The sequence below is a fragment of the Chroicocephalus ridibundus genome, chromosome 14 (assembly GCF_963924245.1).
Source record: "Chroicocephalus ridibundus chromosome 14, bChrRid1.1, whole genome shotgun sequence".
Taxonomy (NCBI): Eukaryota; Metazoa; Chordata; class Aves; order Charadriiformes; family Laridae; genus Chroicocephalus; species Chroicocephalus ridibundus.
Window position 1 is genome coordinate 4,579,047 of NC_086297.1, and position 20,090 is coordinate 4,599,136.

A 20,090-nucleotide genomic window follows, 5' to 3' on the forward strand; every position below is an offset into this window, starting at 1 on the left:
GCCCGCGCCCGCGTCACGTGCCGCCGCCCGTGGCGGCCTCGGCGCCCTCGTCACGCGGGCGGGGCCGGAGCGGCGGTGGCGGCGGGATGGAGGAGGAGGGCGGCTACGGTCAGTGCGGGGCCGGGACGGGCTGCTCCGGGACCCCCACCTGGGCCGGGCGCGGCGGGGGAAGGGGAGGGCCGGGGCGGGTCCCGCGGCCTCGGGCAGGCGGCAGGAGCGAGGCGCCGGGGCGGCCCGTGATGGCGGGGGGGGGGTGGTCCCTGGTGGGGCGGGGGCCGCTCCCAGGTGCGGGGCCGGGGGCGGTGACTCCGGGTCGGGCCGGGGCTCGGGGGCGGCGGGACCCGCGCCCGCAGGTGACAGGGCGACCGCTCGCCCACGCGCGGTGTCGGCCGGGCGGGGCCGGGGAGCGGTGAGGAAGCACCGGGAGGAGACCGGGGCCCGCAGCCGGCGCGGGGCCCCCCCCGGGCGCTCCCGCCTCGCTGGCGGCACGGCCTCGTCCTTCCCCGGGCTCACCCCCGCCGCTGCTTTGCTGCCACAGCTCGCGAGCTGCCCGCGGTGTGGGACCCGCTGCCTGCAGTGTCGGTGCTGCCGGGCCGCGAACCTGCTGCTGCGGTGTGGGACCCGCCGCCTGCAGTGCCGGTACTGCCGGGCTCCGGGACCCGCAGCCTGCACACCTTCCCTCCGCCGCTCACACACTTCGTATTCAGGTGATGCCTCTGAGCGCTGCCGGGAGTTGGGGCTCTGCGGATCCGCAGGGCAGGCTGGGGTGGACGGAGTCTGTTGAATGTCTCACAAACCACCCCGGTCCTGTGTGCCCACGGTGAACTGACCGTGGCGAGCTGGCTCAGGGGCTGCAGGTTCCCTCTGGTGCGCATGCAGGTTGCATTCCCGCTTTCCTCCATCCGCTATGTCTAGAGGAGCAGGATCAGGCAGGAAGGCACTGCCTGTGCCTCGACTTTCTAAATCCCGTGAGCAGGTGGGTTTTCCTTGGGCGAGGACTTTGCTGAGGGGGAGGCTGGGGTCTCTCTGGGTGAGATCTGAAACCAAGGTCCCGATGCTGTGAGCCGTGCTGGTGACTGTTCTTCCCAGGAGCTGAGGTCACCCGGGTGCTGCCGGTGCCGGTGAAGATGCTGGTGCTGGCAGTGCTGGCTCACGGGCCAGCTTCCTGCCTGCCGCAGTTGTGCAACGCAGCTGATTAGGAGGCTGCTGTTCCACCCAGAAGTGACTGCACTCGGCGGTGGGGAGTTTAATGTGTGAGATAAAGTGCAAGCGCCCAGCCCTGCTGGTGTGTGCGGCCCAGCATGGGCGTTGTTGTATGCAGCCCATTAGTGGGAGAGCACTGCAGGGAGCGATTCTGCGAGCAGCCTCTCGCTGCTTCCCAGAATTGCCTGGAAGACGTCCCGGGTTGCCTCTCAGCATCAGAAATTGCCCGCTCACCGTACCGCAGGGCGGCGCTCAGAATGGGCAGCACAGCTGCCTCCAGGTCTCCGCTGCTGTCCCTATTGCAGGGACATCACGGTCCACAGCTCTCCCGAAGCCCTCGAGCTCTGTTGGTTTTGCAGAGGACGGTTTGCTGAGGTCTCAGTGTGGTGGGAGCCCGACGGGGGGAGGCTCTTGCTGGTGGGATTGTGCTGACGCCAGTGTCTGCCCCGCGATACGCAGCCCCTCTCCAGCCGTCTGCCTCAGCAGAGAGCAAATCCCGAGGTGAGCAGCTGGCGGCACAGATGCGGGCTCCCCCCGCTCCTGCCAGGGCGTGGGGCCGCACTCCCACCCCCTTCCCAGCATCTCCCTGCGGGGATGATAGTGACGCTGAACCATCCCCAGACCAGAGCTGACTGAGCGAGGAGGTGCAGGGGCAAGTGCCTCTGGAGCGGTGGGACAGCAGTGTTGTGATGGGGACCCAGGCCTGCTGCAGGGAGCGCCATCCCGTCCTGGCACCGTGTCCTGAGCTGGGCCCTGTCTTGGCTCAGGTCCGGCCCTGGGGCAAGGGGGATTGGGCAGTGCTGATAATCCTGCTGCACCCGAGGGATTACTGCTCGCTCTGGCCCGGGGGATTAAGGGATTTCTCTAAGCGGGGCTGATGCAGCCTCCCGCAAAGCGGCTTGTGCTTCGGGGGCCTCGCTGTCTAGGGTAGGATGGCTGGTGCCAGGAGGCAGGATGGGCTGTGTGAGGTGCGGGAGATCCCTGAAGGAGGGTGGGCTGTAAATTCCCCAGCAGGCTGGGGGTCCCCACCCGGTGGGAATCCCTGCCCTCTCCTCACTGCCACTCTGCACAGCCCTGTTTTGCTGGCAGGCCCTTTGGTGTGGGCTCAGCGGTTTCGGTGGCAGCCCTTGACCACAGCATGCGCCTCTGCGCTGAGGGGACTGGAGGGGGGGACGCTGCCGGTGACACACCAGCTCCTCCCCTGGCATGGCGCAGGGGTGAGCCGAGGCGAGTTTCTGGGCCCGGTGCGGGGAGCGGCTCTTCCGCAGAGCTCTGGGGCTCCCAGGTCAAAGACACGGGGACAGTGGAGAGACGGCACCGGGCTCAGAGAGCAGAGCCAGGGGCTGGCAGGGCTCGGGCAGAGGCAATGAACCGGTGCCTCTCCTGAGATCTTCGGCAGCAGGGAATGATAAGCCACGTCGCTGACGCTCAGCAATTACACGTCAGGGATGCAGCCAGGCCCGCGTGTCCCTGAGCAGCTGTTTTGGCCCATTTCTGCTCTGGGCCTGAGGGAGGGGGAGGCTGCTCTCCGGGGCCCCGCTTTCCGGCAGGCAGGAGGATCAAGGCCTGGAGACTGTGGTTAACTTAATCCTGGGATGTTTGTAAACACCCTGCCTTGCCTGGCCAGGGTGCGAGGACCGAGCCGGGTGTCTGCGTCGCTCTGCGAGGGAGATGACGCCTGGCCTTGCTTCAAGCCAGCTGGAACACCCATGGGTGCCCTTGCTGCCCGAGGGTTTCTCCAGATGCCTGGCCAGGGCGCTTGCCACACCACGTGCCCGGCTCAGCCCCCCTGGCTCCTCTCACCTGCCCTTTTGCCTTCTGGCGTTGTGGCCCCTGGGAAAGGGGAAGCGGTGCTGAAACTAGAAGGTCGGTCATGTCAGCAGCAAGCACCTGGCCGCCCTCGCAGCCCTGGGAGCTGCCTTTTTCCGCCTTTCCTCCTGTCTGCACCCATACTGCTCTTGGGAGCCAGGGTCCCCTCCTGACCTACACTCTTCTGCCTGCAAGGACGGCTTCTTCCAGGGTGCCCTCCCCTGCTGCCTGCCCCGTCAGGGCTCCTGGTGAACCTGCCCGGCTCAGGTTTCTCCTAGCTCAGCGCGTCCCAGTGCTTGCTGGCGCAGGCGAGCAGAGCTTGCTGGCTCCTGGCAGCCGAGAGCCGGCGGCCGGGCTGCCCACAGGACGCTGCCTCGTGCCCCAACAGGCTCTGGGGTTTGTTACTCACGGCCATGCCCTGCGCTCAGGGATTGCTCCTGCTTTGAGGGGAAGAGCTGTCGGTCCGGTTTGGGTTTGCTGGGGGGACGCAGGTGCAGTGGGGCTGGGGGGCGGGATCCCAGGGCAGAACCCCCCTGGTTCCTGCTGCAGGACCCCCCTGTACTCCAGGACCGCAGCAGAGCAGGAGGCACCTCCATTGCCGCCGGGGCATGCCCGGAGCTCAGCCGTCTGACCGGCATTGCCGGGGGGCTGGCAGAAGGCGCAGCGGGCCTGCCCGTGCATGGCACGCGGGGCAGGCAGAGCCTGTCGGGGCTGTGCCGGGATCAGCGCCCGGGCCCTGCGCCCCACGAGCCGGGGCTGTGGCAGCACCCCCTGCTCCCCACGCCTTGCCAGAGCCGCCTTGTCTCTTGGTGCACCTTCCTTTATGCAGTGATGGTTGCTACGCGACCGCCGGCTCCCGATGCTTAATGCTCTAATACGGAGGGATAAAACCGCTCTAAAAATACCCCACTGCCGGCCCCCCGCGGGGGCAAGGGGGCTGCCGGGGGGCAGACGGCCCTGGGCGGGGGGGCTGCCGGGGAGTTCCCAAACTCCTTGTCCTCTAAGTGGCTTTGAGCTGCCATCCGGAGCATCGGGAGCGGAGCGGGCTGGCGTGCAGGCAGGGAGCGGGCTGGTGTGCAGGCAGGGAGCGGCAGGGATTGGTTGGGGCTGGTGCGTGGGCTCCCGCCGCTGGAGCTCCCCTGCCAGAGCCGCCTTCCCCGGCTCCAGCCAGAGCGGGGAGTCCTCCGGCTCACCTGCCTGCACCCTGCCCGCGGGCCCCGGCGCCGGGGAGCCGCTGCTCAGCCACACGGGACCTGCCAGGCCTCTGCCTGCCCCGTCGGAGTCGGACCTCCGCAGCATGGGGACGGTCAGCGAACTCTGTGCCTCCAGTTTCCAGGCCTTCCTCTGCCCCTCGGTGGCTGCCAAGGCAGGTAGGCGCTTTGTGCCCTCCCCTCTGCTCGCCGTGGGGTCCCTGTCCCCCCAGTAGACGCGGCGGTGCCCACGGCTCCGGCTCCATATGGCTCCTGCTGACAGCGGCACAGAGAGTCCTCGCTGTCTCGCCGCCTCCTTCCCCCGCGCACCACCGGCCTCCACAGGCTCCGGCTTCTGCAGGCGCTGAGCCCTGGCAGGGCAGCTGGGCACTGGGCTGCCTCGCCTGGCATTGTCCCGCACCGGTGGTGGGCGCCACGCTGGCGGGGGGGGGGGGCTCGGGAGCTGGTGGCAGTGGCCGGGAGGATGCACGCAGCCCAGCACGGCTGTGGCAGGTCCTGCCCCGGCCCCTCACCCACCTGCCCTGCTCTGGGCGATGCGTGAGCACTCGGCCACCCTCGCCACTGCAGGTGCCTGTAGCTGCAAGGGCAGCTCGGGGCAGCACTCTCCAAACCGAAATCTGTGCCAGGCCGCCCAGCGCCTGCTGCATTGGAGCTGCCCTTGTAGGCTGGCCCCTTGTGTGAGCTGCTGCTGCGGTCTGCGGGTTCCTGCCCCGAGTCTGTGACCGAGGGTGGCTGTGCCGTGGGGCACGAGGGTGTGAGACCTCCTCCGGCCAGCCCTGCGCCCTGCTGGCAGCTGAGGCCGAGCAGCAGCAGGCTCTGCGCCTCCTGAGGCCTGGTACGGTGAACAGTGCGGGGAGCAAGCGAGGTGTCTGCCGGGCTGTGCTCCCGGCACCTGCCCGGTGCGTGTGGACATGGCCGAGCCGGTGCTTGCTTGGCCACACCGTGGGCTGGGGCTCTGTGCGTGGGGGGTGCGGGAGCCTGGAGCTGCCAGGGAGTGAGGCAGGCGGCTGCGGATGTGGGTTCCCTGGGGAGCTCTGGGCACAGGGAGTGGGGCAATGGGCAGTGCTCCTCCGAAGCAGCACGAGGGCCCTGGCTGGCTCCGGGTGCGGGGTCTGGACGCCTGGGAGGGTCTTTCCTGGAGCTGCCTGTCCCCAAACTCCTCCTGAGGCACCTCGGCTGTCGGTGGGGAAGGATGGGGCTGACGCAACCCAGGATGTGCGCGCGGCGCGGTGAAAACAGGATGTGGTGTGCTGAGACGGGCAGGAAGCTTCTGGGGGCCCCCTGGGCCCCCCCAGCCATGGGCATGGCGGGAGCGGGCAGCAGCACCCCACACCAGAGCCCAGGGACAGCCGCTGGCGGTGCCCTGGGCTCGTCCCCGTGGACTGCCTAAACCCGGTGCCTTTGCCCCTCCGGCACGGCCGGCGCAGGCATGGCGTGGGCTGGCGGGAGGGCTGGCAAGTGCTGCGGCACAGCTGTGGGCCAAAGGACCAACACGAGGCTTCCCAAGCCCTTCCTCCCCTTGCTCCGTAGCCAGCGTTCTGGGTGCTGTTTCTCCATCTCGCGCTGCTGAGCAGGATTTAGCTGAGTCAAGGCGGCCGAGGCTCAGGCGGCCTCTCCAGGCAGCTGACAGCGGGACGGGGACGTGCCGGGGGTTCGCTCCTGCTGCGGGGCCTGGACAGCCCTCCCCGTCCTGCCCGGGGCTCGGTCCTTACAGCCTGGACAGGACCTGGGCCTGCAACAGGGGGTCTGGCAGAGCCGGACAGGGAGCTGTGGGGCTGGGATGGGGGTCTGGTGCGGTGGGGGGCCCCAGCATTGCCGTAGCGAGCTCAAGATGTGCTGGGTTGAGGGTCCTGGCAGCCCTCGAGGAAGGAAGGGCTGGGCCAGCCCCCTGTGCCTGCCTGGCCAGCACCCCAACACATCACGTCCCCCGACCCCAGGCTGAGGAGGGGGAGCAGGGCCCCGGTTGCCCCATTTCCCCGCCCGGCCGGGAGCAGAGGAGTTAAGGCGCTGGCGGCCGCGGGCTCGTTGCGGCAGGAACAGGGTGTTGCTGGTGCTGGCTCCTGGCGAGGCCGGGATGACGCCCGGGTGGCCCCAGAGCTCATTGGCCCGGAGCAGCCCTGAGTCACCCCGGGAAGCACCGGGGCGGGCAGGTGTCCGTGCCCCAAAACAGCAGCAGCTCTCCGGAGCCGCGGGCAGCACAGGCACAGCCGACGGAGCTGCTGGAGACGGGCCTGCCAGGATGGTGCTCAGGGCGGAGGGCAGCGGTGAGCCTGGCCTGGGGACATGGGGAGGGTGGTGGGGCCGGGGCGAGGGGAGGCGGGTGAGCGGCTCCGCATCTGCCCCGCTCCCGTGCCACTGGCCCTGCCTGCTTGTCTGGGGGCAGCGGGGTAGGAAGGAGCATGGCAGGGGGGAGCATAGTCTCTGCACGCCTCAGGGGGCTTCGCTCTGTGTTGGGCACGGCGGGAGTGGGGGCCATGCTGCTGCTCCTGCTCCCAGCTGCCACAGGCCCCAGCGACCTCGGAGCCTGGGACGGACGGACAAATCCTGCCGGTGCCCCTTGTGCCCTCCTGCTGCCGCCGGCATACAGGGTCTCAGGCTCGGCTGCCAGCAGCAGGAGCTGCGGAGCCCCCGGGCCCCCTGCGCTGGGGCCTCATGCTGGTGGGGAGCATGCACCAGTGCTGGGGTCCCCACAGTCCCGCCGTCCCCCAGCTCCCGTGCTGGGATGAAGCTGGGGCAGCGAGCGCCTGCTCCGGCCTCCCTTTCCCTGCAGCCCACGGCAAGGCTCGCCGGCCTCTCGGGAGCCATTTGGGCTCCGCTCAGCACTGCGGGTGGGTGCTGTGCAGAGCACCGGGGAAGGGTTAACGCCCTCTTCCTTCCCCAGAAAAGCTCTTGCGTCTGGGGTTTCTCTTCCTCTGGCTGCTGCTGACATGGCTGGGCTGCTGTCACGAGTGCTCGCCCTCCGCAGCAGCAGCGCAGGCGGGGAGGGACCTTCCCCAGCTCCGGAACAGACCCACCGGCCCCCTCAGCCCTGCAGCCTCTCATCCTCTGCTGCGCCTGCCCCGGGGCCCGCCGAGCCCCCAACCCGTTCGCAGGTGGGCAGGGGGAGGCAGAGCTGCTCTTGACAGGGCTCACTTTGCTGGCTGCAGCCCTCGGCCGGCTCGCCTCGGGACAGGTCCAGCCTGGCACCGAATTTCACCTCCCCTGCGGCCGCGGCCGGGCAGGAGGGTCCTGCAGCGTGTGCTGCAGCTCAGGGATTTAAAGGGTTTTGTGTCTGGCAACGGACGTGCGATGCAGCCCGGCCCCCCCGCAGCAAGCCTGGGCTTGCCGGGTGCCCTGGACGCCGGGCAGGAGGGGCCGAGCCCCGCGGGAACAGCGCTGGGGTGTGCGAAAGGTGCTTGGATGTGTCGATAAGGAAAGACCAACGGTATTTTAAGTTTAAATAACTTTTAACCTGGTGCTATGAGCCAGGTTGTCTGGTTCATACTTCCTGGCGTCAGAGACTGAAAATATTGGGAACTGTTGTTGTCGCGTCTGGAGGGATGGTGTCGCAAGCTGAGGCTGCCTCCAACCGTGGCAGCGGGGGATTTTTGCGAAGGAGGAAGCTCATCAGAAAGCCCGAGCGGAGCCAGGGAAGTGCTGAGTTCAGAGATTCGGTTTGCGTGGTCGCAGCTCTCACGGAGGCGGCGGCGCGGGGAGAAACGATGTGCGGTTGAGGTCCGAAGGCACGTGGTGTCCGTGGGCGCTGGTACGGGGCAGGCGGTCGTGCTGGGGACGCTGTGGGTGAGTCGGGGCTGGTGGCAGCTGTGGCCTGGAGACCACGGCCGTGGTGGCACGCAGGGCCTCGGCAGAATGGAGCTGTGACGTTTGGGGAAGGAGAGGGCGGTGGCAGCCCTGCCGGGCGCCTGTCCCCGGCACCCCTGGGCGGGAGGCGGCATGAGGGCTGAGCCGGCGGGTGCTGCTGCCACCGCCCTCGGGGACAGAACTTTGGAGGGCCGGTGCTTCGGTGTTCTCGCAGGCAACCTTGGTGTGACGTGCGAGGGAGCTGCTGGAACCCGCTGGCAGAGGTGGCAGGCGCGGGTGGTAGAGAGGGACGGGAGCGCCGCTGGAGGAGCGGGTGACCTTGGGGACGGGAGGGAACAGAAATGGGATGCCGTGTCACTGTGGAACGGGAGGTCACGCGCCAGGGAGCACTAGGGAATGTCCCAGGAGCTGTAGGGCTCGGGAGCAAGGCGGGACGTGCGGCAGCCCCGGGCTTGAGCCTTGGGGATGGTGTTGGGAAGGGGGTGCCCGGCTGCCACGGGCTGACAGGGAGGTGTAGATGTCATGGCGTGTGGGCGAGGTTTGTCCGGAGGGTGCGCCAGCTCCGGGCCCTGGCTCGGAAGGATGGATCCAGCACAGAGGGATCCGCAAGGGCAGCCAGGAGCTGGTTTTCTCTGGGGTTGGCCCGGTGCGGCAGAGCAACCTGTGGGGCCCCAGGCCTCTGCAGAGCCCAGTGTGGTGGGGCACAACAGAGCCACCCAGCCACAGCAGGGACCGGGACGGGCACTGACACTAGCCCAGCTAGGGTAGAGCAGAGGGCCAGGGCCACGGGGAGGAATGCTGGAGCTGGTCCAGGGGCCGTGCTGGTCCTTGCTGCCCTCGCTGCCCTGCTGCTGCGGGCTGAATCAGCAGGAACGGGCAGCGCCCGGCTCCCCCGCCGCTGCTGCTGCCCTACGGGGAGATGCCCTGGCCCTCGCATTCCTCGCATGCCGTCGGTGGCACTCAGCCGCTGCATGGACACTGCTCACCATCCCAGCTCCTCCTGGCACCCGGCAGCTCCACAGCCCAGCTCCTGCCGGGCCCCACGCTGCCGGCCAGGATCAGCGGCTGCGTCTGGAGCCTGGTGGGGATGGTTTCCAGGGCCACGCGTGCTGACCTGACTGTGTCTCTGCCCAGTGCCCAGTGACCTGACCCCGGAGGAGTGCCAGGAGCTGGAGAACATCCGCCGCCGCAAGCAGGAGCTGCTGGCTGACATACAGGTGTGATGCTGAGGGCCACCACCCGTGCACAATCCCCCTGTCCTGGATGTAGCAGCCTCTTGCTCAGGGCTGTCCCCTGGGAGACAGGGGACGATCTCCCTGCCCATGTCACTGGTCAGGGTGCCTGCCACCCCACCCCTGCTGCTGGGATCGGGGAGGGTGGCCCAGGAGAGGCTGCCCCGGCCAGGGCTGTGTGTGACGGCTGTGGGATCGGGATGCAGTGCTCTAGAGCCCGTGCAGGAGCAGGGCCATGGCTCGGGTTTGTGCTCCGTCTCATTTCCTTGCCAGCCCCTGGCTCCTTGCAGCCCCTGAGGGCTCTTGTGGACCTTCTGGGGCAGAGGATTGGAGCTGCTGGACCCACAGGGCAGGGGGAGCTGCACCCGCGGGCAGGCACTGGCAGCTGCTGCAGGGAGCCCGTGAGCTGCTGCCCATAGCGCTGCCTCTGCGGGTCAACAGGGCTGGGGCGAGGGTCCCAGCAGGGGACGTGGTCCTGCCCTGCCGGGCCGAGGCAGCCGTGGCTTTTCCTTGCGCCCTGCGGAGCTCCGGGCTGTGCGTTTGTGCCATTCCCCACAGCCCGGGGCACCGGCGTCTCCGTGCCAGCCCCTCCCTGGCACGGGCAGGGACCGTGTCTCTGGGCCAGGCCACTGCCCTGGCAAGCGACTGCGAGGTCAGCGCTCATCTGGGACACTTGTCAGCCGTGTCCCTGATTAAGGCAGCAGGGGCTAATTACTGCCATATGCTGGGCATGATCTAAAGGGATTAGGGGGTAATTTTGTTAACCTCTGAATCTCTTCCTTCCTGCACACTCGGATCATAGCGATGCTGCAGGGGGATTAGCAGCGGGGTGCAGCCAGCCCCCTCTGTGAGTGTCCCCCGAGCTGGTTCAGCCCCAGGGCAGCACTCGGGGTGGGAAGGAGGGAAGGAAGGAAGGAGGGGCTGCTGCAGCCTCCTGGGGGAATGGCCCCAGGGCTACTGTCAGGGGGGAGGGCTGGAGGGTTTGGGAGGGAGGGAGGGAGGAAGGGGGGCACCTCCTGTCTCAGTGCGCTCTCTCCCCTCAGCGTCTGAAAGATGAGATAGCAGAAGTGACGAATGAGATCGAGAACCTGGGGTCCACGGAGGAGAGGTGAGTCCTCTGCTGTCGAGGCAGCCCATGGCCTCCGCTGCGTCCCCTCCCCTGAACGCTGGCTCACTCGCACCGTGTGGGAGCCGTGGGCAGCCCCATCCCATGGGTGCTGGTCCGGCTGGCTTTCCCAGGCACTCTGAAATCCTAGGAGGCGCAGGATCCCAGTCTGAACTGCTGCTCCAAAGGTCTGTTTTTCCAAGCCTCGGCCCCTCTGTCTGGCCACGGCGACTGTGGGACTTTGTTATTCTGAGCTGGTGCAGGCAGTGCCAGCCTGGGATTAGGGGGTCCCAGCGGCCGACGGGAGCTGACTCCCAGCGTCGTTTCCAATCACTCACTGGGGCATGAAGGCTGTCACCCTCTTGCTGGCCCCACTGGGGGCTGAAGGCTGCTCTGCCCAGAGCCCTGCCGCACCCAGCTTGCCCTAGCCTCCCCCCATGCAGAGGTGCTGTACCCGGCACCCCTTCTGCACGGGGTGACCCAGTGGACGGGGCATGGCAGCTCCTCTTTGCTCCGGGCCCCGTCAGGCCGAGAGCAGCCCCATGCTGCTCTGCCATGGAGCAGGGCAGAGACACGGAGCAGTGTGCTGGCTTCACCCTGTGCAGGTTTGACGCAGGGGGCCTGGCCCCGTCAAAGTTGCTGGGCTCCCTTTCGGTCCAGGCTGTCCCCTCCGCGCAGTGCTCTGCCCGAGGGGCGACGGGGCAGGCAGGAGGCAGCCGGATCCCTCCTGGGTGCTCAGAGCTGCTTTGTGCTTTGCAGGAAAAACATGCAGAGGAACAAGCAGGTGGCCATGGGCAGGAAGAAGTTCAACATGGATCCCAAGAAGGTACTGCAGGGTGGGCTGGGCGGGGAGCGGGGCAGTTCACCAGCCCATCTAGGGCCATGCTGGGCTCTGCCACCTTGTGGTCCGGGTGCCTGGCCACCCACCGGGGCCGGGGCAGAGCCAGCACCCGGGGCCGGGGCTGGGGAGGCAGCGGGCAGGCTGGCGGGGTCAGCAGCAAGCCCCAGAGCAACGCCTCTTGCACCGCTCCAGGGCATCCAGTTCCTGATCGAAAACGACCTGCTGAAGACCACATGCGAGGATATCGCTCAGTTCCTGTACAAGGGAGAGGGCCTCAACAAGACAGCCATCGGTGACTACCTGGGCGAGAGGTATGCTGGCCTGGGGCGGCTTGGGTCTCCTGGGAATGCCCTGGGCTCTCACCACCTGAGAGATGGGACACTTTGAGCTTCCAGGGCAGCTGAGTGGGGGTATGCGGGGGGCTGGGCAACCTGAGTGCTAGGACCGGCTGGGGATGTTCGATCTGTGGTCAGCACTTGCAAGAGGCCAGTGTGTGCAAACTAGCCCAGGACTCGAGTCGGGGGGCAGCTGCAAGTTTCCTCCCACAGCTGAGCAGAGTCTGGAGGGGAGCAGGGAGACGTGGGGCCGCTCGGCAGTCACAGGACTTGCTGATCATGCATCCCTCGTGCTCTGGCTTTGTTCCCGCAGGGATGAGTTCAACATCCAAGTCCTGCATGCCTTCGTGGAGCTGCACGAGTTCACTGACCTCAACCTCGTGCAGGCCCTGCGGTGAGCGAAGGGGGCTGGGAGCTGAGCCGTGTCCCATCAGGGGAGATGGGCAGTGGGCTGGTGGGGGGGCTGTTGCGACGTGAGCGTGGCCGGAGGGCACATGGAGCCCCCAAAGCAGTGCGACACCTCGCTCTTCACAGGCAGTTCCTGTGGAGCTTCCGGCTGCCCGGGGAGGCGCAGAAGATCGACCGGATGATGGAGGCCTTTGCCCAGAGGTACTGCCAGTGCAACCCTGGCGTCTTCCAGTCCACAGGTGAGCGCCTGCCCCGGCCCCTCTCCCTGTCCGTCCTGCCTCGCAGCTGACTTTCCTTTCTGCCCCTGTAGATACCTGCTACGTGCTCTCCTTTGCTATCATCATGCTGAACACCAGCCTGCACAACCCCAACGTCAAGGACAAACCCACGGCAGAGCGCTTCATCGCCATGAACCGTGGCATCAACGATGGGGGGGACCTACCTGAGGAGCTGCTCCGGGTGAGGGAGGGGACGCGGAGGGGACAGGCCTGGGCTGTGGAGCTGGCCTGCCGCAGGGCTCCTCAGGGAAGCAGAGCTGACGCCATGTATCGTTGTACCAGAATCTCTATGAGAGCATCAAGAACGAACCCTTCAAAATCCCTGAGGACGATGGCAATGACCTCACCCACACCTTCTTCAACCCAGACCGGGAGGGCTGGCTGCTGAAGCTAGGTGAGTGCTGGCAACCGGGCAGACGCGGCCCGGGGAGGAGCTGGGCTGTGGGTGCGACGTCCTTGGGCTGCCTGCACCTCTCCTGCTGGCCTGGCTCCTTGGAGCGTGGTCCTGTGGAGGGGAGGGGGCAGGAGGCTGCAGACAGGGGCACAGCCCCCGTAGAGGTCCAGCAGCCCTCCATCTTCCCTGGGCTGGGCGGCAGGAGCTGACTCAGCTGATGAGGCCCCGCGGTGCGGCTGGGTGGGCGTCCTGGGGGATTCTGCCCCTAGGTTGGGCAAGCCCCGGGGTGCAGAGACGGCACCAGGGTCCGGTGTCGGAGAACAGAGACCACGAGGCCCTTCTCGTCACCGAGTCACAGCAGGGTCCTGTCGGAGCAGGCCCCCGGGAGCGAGCGGCGAGCTGCCCCAGGCTGCGTGTGTCCCCCCCCCTCCATGCCACAGACTGGTCCCTGCCTCACCTTCCCACAGCATTATCACCTCCGCATCCCGGCTCCACATGCAGGCAGCGTGCATGGCATCCCCGCGGCCCCGCTGCACAGCCCGGCTCGAGGCCGGCGAGCCCGCTCCACGCCCTGGCTCCTGTGGCTTCTCCTCTCGGCAGCTCTGGGGAGTCCTCTGCCCGGGTTAAGCGAGGGGGGACGGGGTGCTGGCAGGAGCGGGGTCTAGTGGGGGCCTTTCCCTGGGGTTCTGGCTGGGGATGGGACTCTGTCCTCTCACCGGGGGGTGTTTCTGCCATGTTGCCACCCCCTCGGGATGGGAGAGGGGCCTTGCCCCCCACCATGCCCTGACCAGTGCAGAGCCCAGCCTTGGGGCTGAGCAGGGCCCATCTGCCCCCCAGCTCTGGGGTGGGGGGACGCAGGGGAGAGCCGCAGACCTGCCTCTCCTGTCCCTGAGCAAGCCCAGTGCCCCGCTGGCGGAAGGGCGCCTTGCCCGGCATGTTGGCGACTGCCACTGTCGGGGCTGTTGGCGGCGCAGGGGGGCAGAGAGGCGGCAGAGCCGCTGTGGGCCCCAGACCAGCTGCGGGCCCCAGACCAGCTGCCACGAATCAGCCCACTCTGGGGCAGGGAGGGACCCACAGGGAGGCCATGGGGTGGGGGGAGCCAGGTCCTGCACCCCCCAGCTGAGGAGATCCGTCCCGCAGAGCCACAGCGAGCCAGGGCAGGTTGGCCCCCGCGGCGGTGCCGCCCGCCCGGCCCCTCACGGCTTCCCTGCTGCAGCCCTGCCCCACTGACCCGCGCGGGGCGAGGGGGGTTCTTTGGGGTTTCCTCTTTTTTTTTTTTTTTTCCTTTTTTTTTAATTTTCTTTTCTCCCTCATTTGTATGTTTCCATGATTTTGGCTCTTCCTTTCCTTGCCCCCAACTCCAGGAGGTACGTACCCCTCTCCCCGCTCTGCTCACGCCGCTGGGGCTTCGTTTCCTTTTCGTTTTTAATTGCTGGTGATTAGTCTCATTGCTGCTGCTGCTAACCACCCGCACCGCCCCGGGGACCTCGCCTGCCGAGGGGACAGCCCCGCTCCTGCCACCACCAGGGCAGGGACGCGGGGTACTGGCCCCGCCGATGCCGAACGCTCCCCCCGGCCTGCTGGCCCCCTCCGCTGCCCTGGTGCCACCCCACGGCCCGGGGATGGACGGGGACGGGGGCCGCTCCTTGCCCAGCTACTGGTGGGGGCCACCCGCCTGTCTGTGCTTCGCCGTGTGCGCAGGCAGCTCGACTGGCCGCAGCGGGTCTTTGCCTTCGGTGCCACAACGGATGGGGACGGATTTGGGGTGTCCTCAGGAAGGGCTTCAGTCCATGTGCGGGGGGCTCGGGGGTGGTGAGTGCCTGGAGCTGGGTGGGAGCAGGCAGGAGCCGTCTGTGCCGCACTGGGGGCTCGCGGCAGTCCCCGCACTGGGTGCCGGCGCTGCTTGGCTCCACCACCTGCAGCCATGGGGTGCCGGGGAGCGTTGGTGCCTCCCTAGGGGTTGCACCCGCCCTTGGTTCCTTACGGCTCTGCAAGCGCTGCCTGAGCCCATGGAGCCCTGCACCCCTGCGGGCCCTAGACCCCGGCTCCCCCTGTGCTGTGGGACCCTGCTCTGGCACGTGGCCTCTTCCCACCTGCAGCCCTGGCCAGGGCTGGAGAGGGTCAAGCCCCAGGTTTTGGGGTGGGCTTGGCTGGAGGGAGGAAGAGGGACTTTTTCCTCTAGGAAGTGCTGGTGCCAGCCTGGCTTTGGAGCAGGGACTGGGGTGGGCAGCCAGCGGGCATGGGGGAGCAGGGAGGCACGGGGCCTTCCCGGTGGGATGGGGGTCCCCAGCGCACACGGCGCCTCCTCACAGCCATGCTGGCCCCAGGCAGCACGGCCTGTGTGCTCGTCCCACGGTGGCAGCACCCCCAGCACCAGCAGCACACTCCGGCATCCCACGGTGGCCAGAGCATGCTGGCGCAGTGGAGGGGGTGCCGGGCCCAGGGGTGAGCGGTCCCCGAGCCCAGGGAGCGGCTTCTCCCTCTGCAGTGGTGGTTGTGAAACTCTCTACAAACCAAAAGTCCACATGTCGTGGCCCTGGGCTCACGCTTTGCCCCGGCACCGCGTTGCACTGGCTGGGACGCAGCGGGACCGTGGTCAGTGCGAACAGAGAGTCCCCGCGTCACCCAAGAGGGGCCTGGCTGCAGCATCCTCTGGCCACGCTGAATCAGTGTTTTGGGTGGGAACGGGCACAGTGCTCCCGGCTCGGCCCCCCCCACCCCCCGTCACCCTCCACCTCCATCCTCATCCGTCTGCTTTCCGCTCCTGCTCGTCCCCTGTCCGGCGTGGTGTGTGCTGCCTGCTGCTGCTGCGCCCGCCGGGCTGCCTGCCTCTGCTTGCGCCCCGGCGCCCGGTGCTTGGCTGTGTGTGTCCGCGTGGGCTCCAGCTCTGCCGTAGCCTCCATGTGCCGCGAGCCTCCCGGCGCGTGCCCCGGCCGCGCTCCGCCGGGGCTGTGCCCAACCTGCCCCTCTCTGCCCCCAGGAGGCAGGGTGAAGACGTGGAAGCGGCGCTGGTTCATCCTGACCGACAACTGCCTTTACTACTTCGAGTACACGACGGTCAGTGACTCGGCTCGGGGTGCGCTGAGCCGGGGCAGGGACGGGCGCTGGATCCGGCCCAGCGCTCCTCTGCCTGCGTGGCACAGACCGGGCGCAGCATCCCGGCGCGGGGCTGGCCGCTTGCCTCCCGCTGTGCTGGGGTGCCGGTGACTGTAGGGGTGTGGGACGTGGCCCTCAGGCCAGCACTGAATGCCTGGGCAGAGGGGTGTTTGCAGCATCCATCCCTGCCTGGGGGCACGCGGGTGGGGTTTGGGGGTGTCCAGCCTGCGGCTAAACCTCTGCTTGGCCCCACCAGGATAAAGAGCCCCGTGGCATCATCCCCCTGGAGAACCTGAGCATCCGCGAGGTGGAGGACTCGAAGAAGCCCGTGAGTGCTGCCGCAGGGTCCCCCGGGGCTGGGGGGGCAGCCCTGGTGCTTTGGTTGGGGCAGGAGTAGGGGCCAGGAGGGGCTGCAGCCCCCGAGGGATGCCCTGGGAGAGGCGGGAGGGCCCTACAGCGGTCTCTGCCTCCACCCATCACAGTGGCCTGGGGCTGGTCACCGCAGTGTCCAGGGCTGGTGGCAGGGCGCGATGGCTGGGGGCCGTGGGGTGACGGTCGCAGCGTGTCCGTCCCTCTCTGCTGCGCTGGGGGTGGCTGTGCCAGGGGAGCAGCCCCGGTGCCCTGCCTTGTCCCTCCCGGCCTGGGGTCCACTTTGGAAGTGGGGGTTGCCTCTAAATGGTCTCCTTCCTCCTAGAACTGCTTTGAGCTCTACATCCCCGACAACAAGGACCAGGTCATCAAGGCTTGCAAGACGGAGGCGGACGGGCGCGTGGTGGAGGGGAACCACACGGTGTACCGCATCTCGGCCCCCACGCCCGAGGAGAAGGAGGAGTGGATCAAGTGCATCAAGTGAGTGCTCCGAGGAGCGGGTGGCACGGCACCGGGCAGGGACACAGCGGGGACCTGTCTGCTGTGCTTGGAGCCGGCAGGGCTTCCCGGGGCACCCTGCGAGGATGGGGGGGAAGGAGCTTTCCCAGGGGCACAAAGGGACCTGCCCGAGGTCAGCCCCAGCCCTGCAGCAGTTTTTGCCTGGCCGTACAGCTAAGCCAAGGCTGTACAGCTAGCCCCAGCCCTCATTCCCCCACCAGGGCAGCCATCAGCCGGGACCCTTTCTATGAGATGCTGGCCGCCAGGAAGAAGAAGGTCTCCTCCACCAAGAGACACTAGCAGCCTCCGCTGGCCCTGCGAGGCCGCTGTGCCCCTGGCAGCCCCAGCGTCTCCCCTCCCGGAGGGCTGCGGGGCTGGGGCCACGCTGCAGCCTGGCCCTCGGGGCCCAGGACCCAGCTTCAGCTTCGCAGTTTCTTTACCGTGGGGAGCAGGAGGGGGCACGGGCGTCGCGGTGGCTCTGCCCCCCCCCGCCGTCACTGCCTCATCTCCAGGACAGCATCTTCACGGGCTTGAACTGGGACACCAACACCCCTGCGCGCAGGGAGCCCCGTCCTGCCCCCAGGATGGGCTGTGGGATGGGGGGTGCTGCGTGTCTGTACCATCCTCCCCTCCTGCCTCAGCCAGCCGGGGCGTCACGGGCACCCTCCCCGCTCCCGATCCCCCCAGTGAGCGTTGGGCCGCACGTACTGCTGGGTCCCCCAGCACCCATGTCCTGAAGCACTTGGGGTGTCCCCTCGGGAAGGTGCATGGCCGGTGGTTAGCAGCTGGCGGTTTCGGGGTGCTGCAGGTGCCGGGGTGAAGGGTGGCACCCCCAGGGCGGCTGGGGGTCCCCGCGGAGGGACAACTCCTGGCCCTCGTTGTAGCGGGCCTGAGTCTGTCCCGGGCTTCCCCACGCCACTGCCTTGGTCCCCCCCGAGCTGTCCCCTGCACCGGGGACAGTCACTGCAGGCGCGGGGGGGGGCTGAGGGGCAGGGAGTTATCACCGTCACAGTGTGCAGTGGTGCCATAGGGGCACAGACGTGTCCTCGCCCAGCCGTGGGGTGACACAGCTTGGATGAGGGCCCTGGTCTGGCAGCACTGGGTGGAAGCATCCTGGCAGCGATTCCCTCGCGATTCCCTCGGCGAGGCCATGCCGGGGGTGGCCGTTGTCTCCTCGAGCATGAGCCCTCGCTCCCGAGCGCGTGGTGAGACGTGCCCAGAGCCTGCGCCGGGGACGGCTGCTGTCGAGGGGGGCTGGCTGCGCGGGGGGCTTGCGCCTCTGCCTCGCAAACACCCGTGTCTTGTCCTGTTCCCACCACGCACGGTCTGGAGAGACGCGCCTGGATCAGTATTAGTCTATTTATCAGAGGTGTAAATACTCCTGTATAGTTTCCTCCTTTTAGATTATTTTGTATGTCGGGTTGTTCTGTGCAGAGGCCTCTCCGGAGGGCGGGGGGTGGCAGGATTTTTTTATTCTAACCTTTTTTTTTTTTTTTTTTGCCACGGCCTTGTAAACTAGTGCTGAGGATCTGCAGCAAATAAATGCCGAACCACGCTCAGCCTTGGCCTCCTGTGGTCTGTGTGCAGCTTGGGATGGGCGGGAGTCCCGGCCCCCACCGCCAGCCCCTGCCCTTGCCCTGTGGCCCGGCTTTGCCACCGGGTCCACGCTTTGCCCAGCCCCAGGATTTCCGTGTCCAGCCCCGCAGCGATGCCACGTTGGATGAAGCTGGCAATGCTGCGGCCAACATGGCCCATCTTCGAGTCGCTGCCTGTTCCCGTTCAAGGCCTCTCGTTTCTTAGTGCACTGGCCGGTGTTTGTGTGCCCTGTGCCCTCGCCAGCTCCCCTCAGCCTCCCCCTGGCCACCAGGAAGGTGCCTTGGGGACCCGGGCACGGGGTGGCCTTGCCGGGGTGGGCCAGCTCCCGGTCCCGGTGTGCAGCAGGGCTGGCACCGAGCTGGGCTGGGCGGGGGGGCGGCTGCCCACCCGCAGGGACCTGGGGGCTGGATCGTGCAGTGACGGACCCCCCAGCTGCACAGCCGGGGCACACTGCACCGGTGAGAGGGGCTGGGGACAAGGAGGGGTGGTGGGGCACCCCCTGGGGTACCCCTCGATCACATCCCAGCGCTCCTCTGTTGGCTGCCAGGTGACCGAGCACCAGGGAGGGTCCTGCCCTGCCTGCGACGGGACGATCGTACCCAGGTGGTACCAGCTGTAAATGGGACCGATCAAAAGCTAAGTTAGGGCCAAGGGCAAACTGGGAACTGCAGAGCTTGTGCCGGCCGTGCCGCTGGCACCGGGGCCGGGGGAGGCTGGGCCGGCCGCCTGCATGGTGCAGAGAGAGACCCAGGCCATGGAGGGGAGCCGGGGCAGCCCTTGGCACCGCGGTGTGGGTCCAGCTGGGGTGGTGGATACGTGGGCAAACAGCCCTCGCTGAGGGACGCTTGCGGGGGGCAGCCCTGCGGTTCCAAGGCAGTTGGGCTGGTGCCGGTGTCGGTTGGGGCTGGTGTCGGTGTCCGTTGGGGCCGGTAGCGGTGTCAGTTGGGCTGTGGACAGTAGCTGGAGGCTGTTGGAGGGCTGAGGAGTGTGACAGAGCAGGGAGCAGTAGGGCCAGGCAGGACTGGGGCAGGCTTGGGGGGGGGACGGGGGCAAGGATGGGCCAGGCTGGGGGGCAGTGGAGCCGGAGGGGGGATGATGGGGCCAAGGATGGGACAACTGGGGGGGGTGATGGAGCTGGGGGGGGATGATGGGGACAATGGGGCCAAGGATGGGATAGACGGGGGGAGTGATGGAGCTGGAGTGATGGAGCTGGGGGGGGACAATGGGGACAAGGATGGGATAGACAGGGGGAGTGATGGAGCTGGAGAGACGATGGGGCCAAGGATGGCACAGACGGGGGGGGTGTTGGAGCTGGGGGGGGACAATGGGGCCAAGGATGGGACAGACTGGGGCGGCGATGGAGCTGGGGGGGGACAATGGGGACAATGGGGCCAAGGATGGGATAGACGGGGGGAGTGATGGAGCTGGAGTGATGGAGCTGGGGGGGGACAATGGGGCCAAGGATGGCACAGACTGGGGGGGTGTTGGAGCTGGGGGGGAACAATGGGGCCAAGGATGGGACAGACTGGGGGGGCGATGGAGCTGGGGGGGGACAATGGGGACAATGGGGCCAAGGATGGGATAGACAGGGGGAGTGATGGAGCTGGAGGGACGATGGGGCCAAGGATGGGACAGACTGGGGGGGTGATGGAGCTGGGGGGGGACAATGGGGCCAAGGATGGGATAGACGGGGGGGGGTGATGGAGCTGGGGGGCACAATGGGGCCAGGCAGGGATGGGACCAGCAGCTCCCCGTGAGGCTGCAGGGTGCAGAGGGACAGCTGAGGGTGGTGGGGGCGGCAGCAAGGGGAGTGTGGAGGGGTTGGGGTGTGGGGTCTGCACAGCTGAGTGGGGCTTTGCCTGCTCCCCCCGTGCCCCCAGGCGCAGGGGAGCCGTGGCCGAGTCCAGTGCCGGC

General features: G+C 67.8%; 1 protein-coding gene across 8 annotated transcripts; it reads left to right on the forward strand.

The window, feature by feature from the left end:
• The first annotated feature begins 34 nt into the window (after positions 1-34).
• CYTH1 (cytohesin 1) lies at positions 35-18,139 on the forward strand. 8 transcript variants are annotated; one of them, XM_063351750.1, is made up of 13 exons: positions 35-108; positions 9,159-9,241; positions 10,300-10,364; positions 11,121-11,187; positions 11,395-11,513; positions 11,851-11,931; positions 12,072-12,184; positions 12,256-12,404; positions 12,506-12,617; positions 15,598-15,674; positions 15,970-16,041; positions 16,408-16,562; positions 16,802-18,139. In XM_063351750.1, exons 1-13 carry the CDS (start codon positions 87-89, stop codon positions 16,878-16,880), a joined length of 1,194 nt encoding a protein of 397 aa, XP_063207820.1. In that variant the 5' UTR covers positions 35-86; the 3' UTR covers positions 16,881-18,139. The 8 variants fall into 8 exon arrangements, with proteins under 8 accessions (XP_063207820.1, XP_063207817.1, XP_063207818.1 ...); XM_063351746.1 differs by lacking the exon at positions 35-108 and adding an exon at positions 3,923-4,382; XM_063351749.1 differs by lacking the exon at positions 35-108 and adding an exon at positions 5,287-6,487.
• The last annotated feature ends 1,951 nt before the right edge of the window (positions 18,140-20,090 follow it).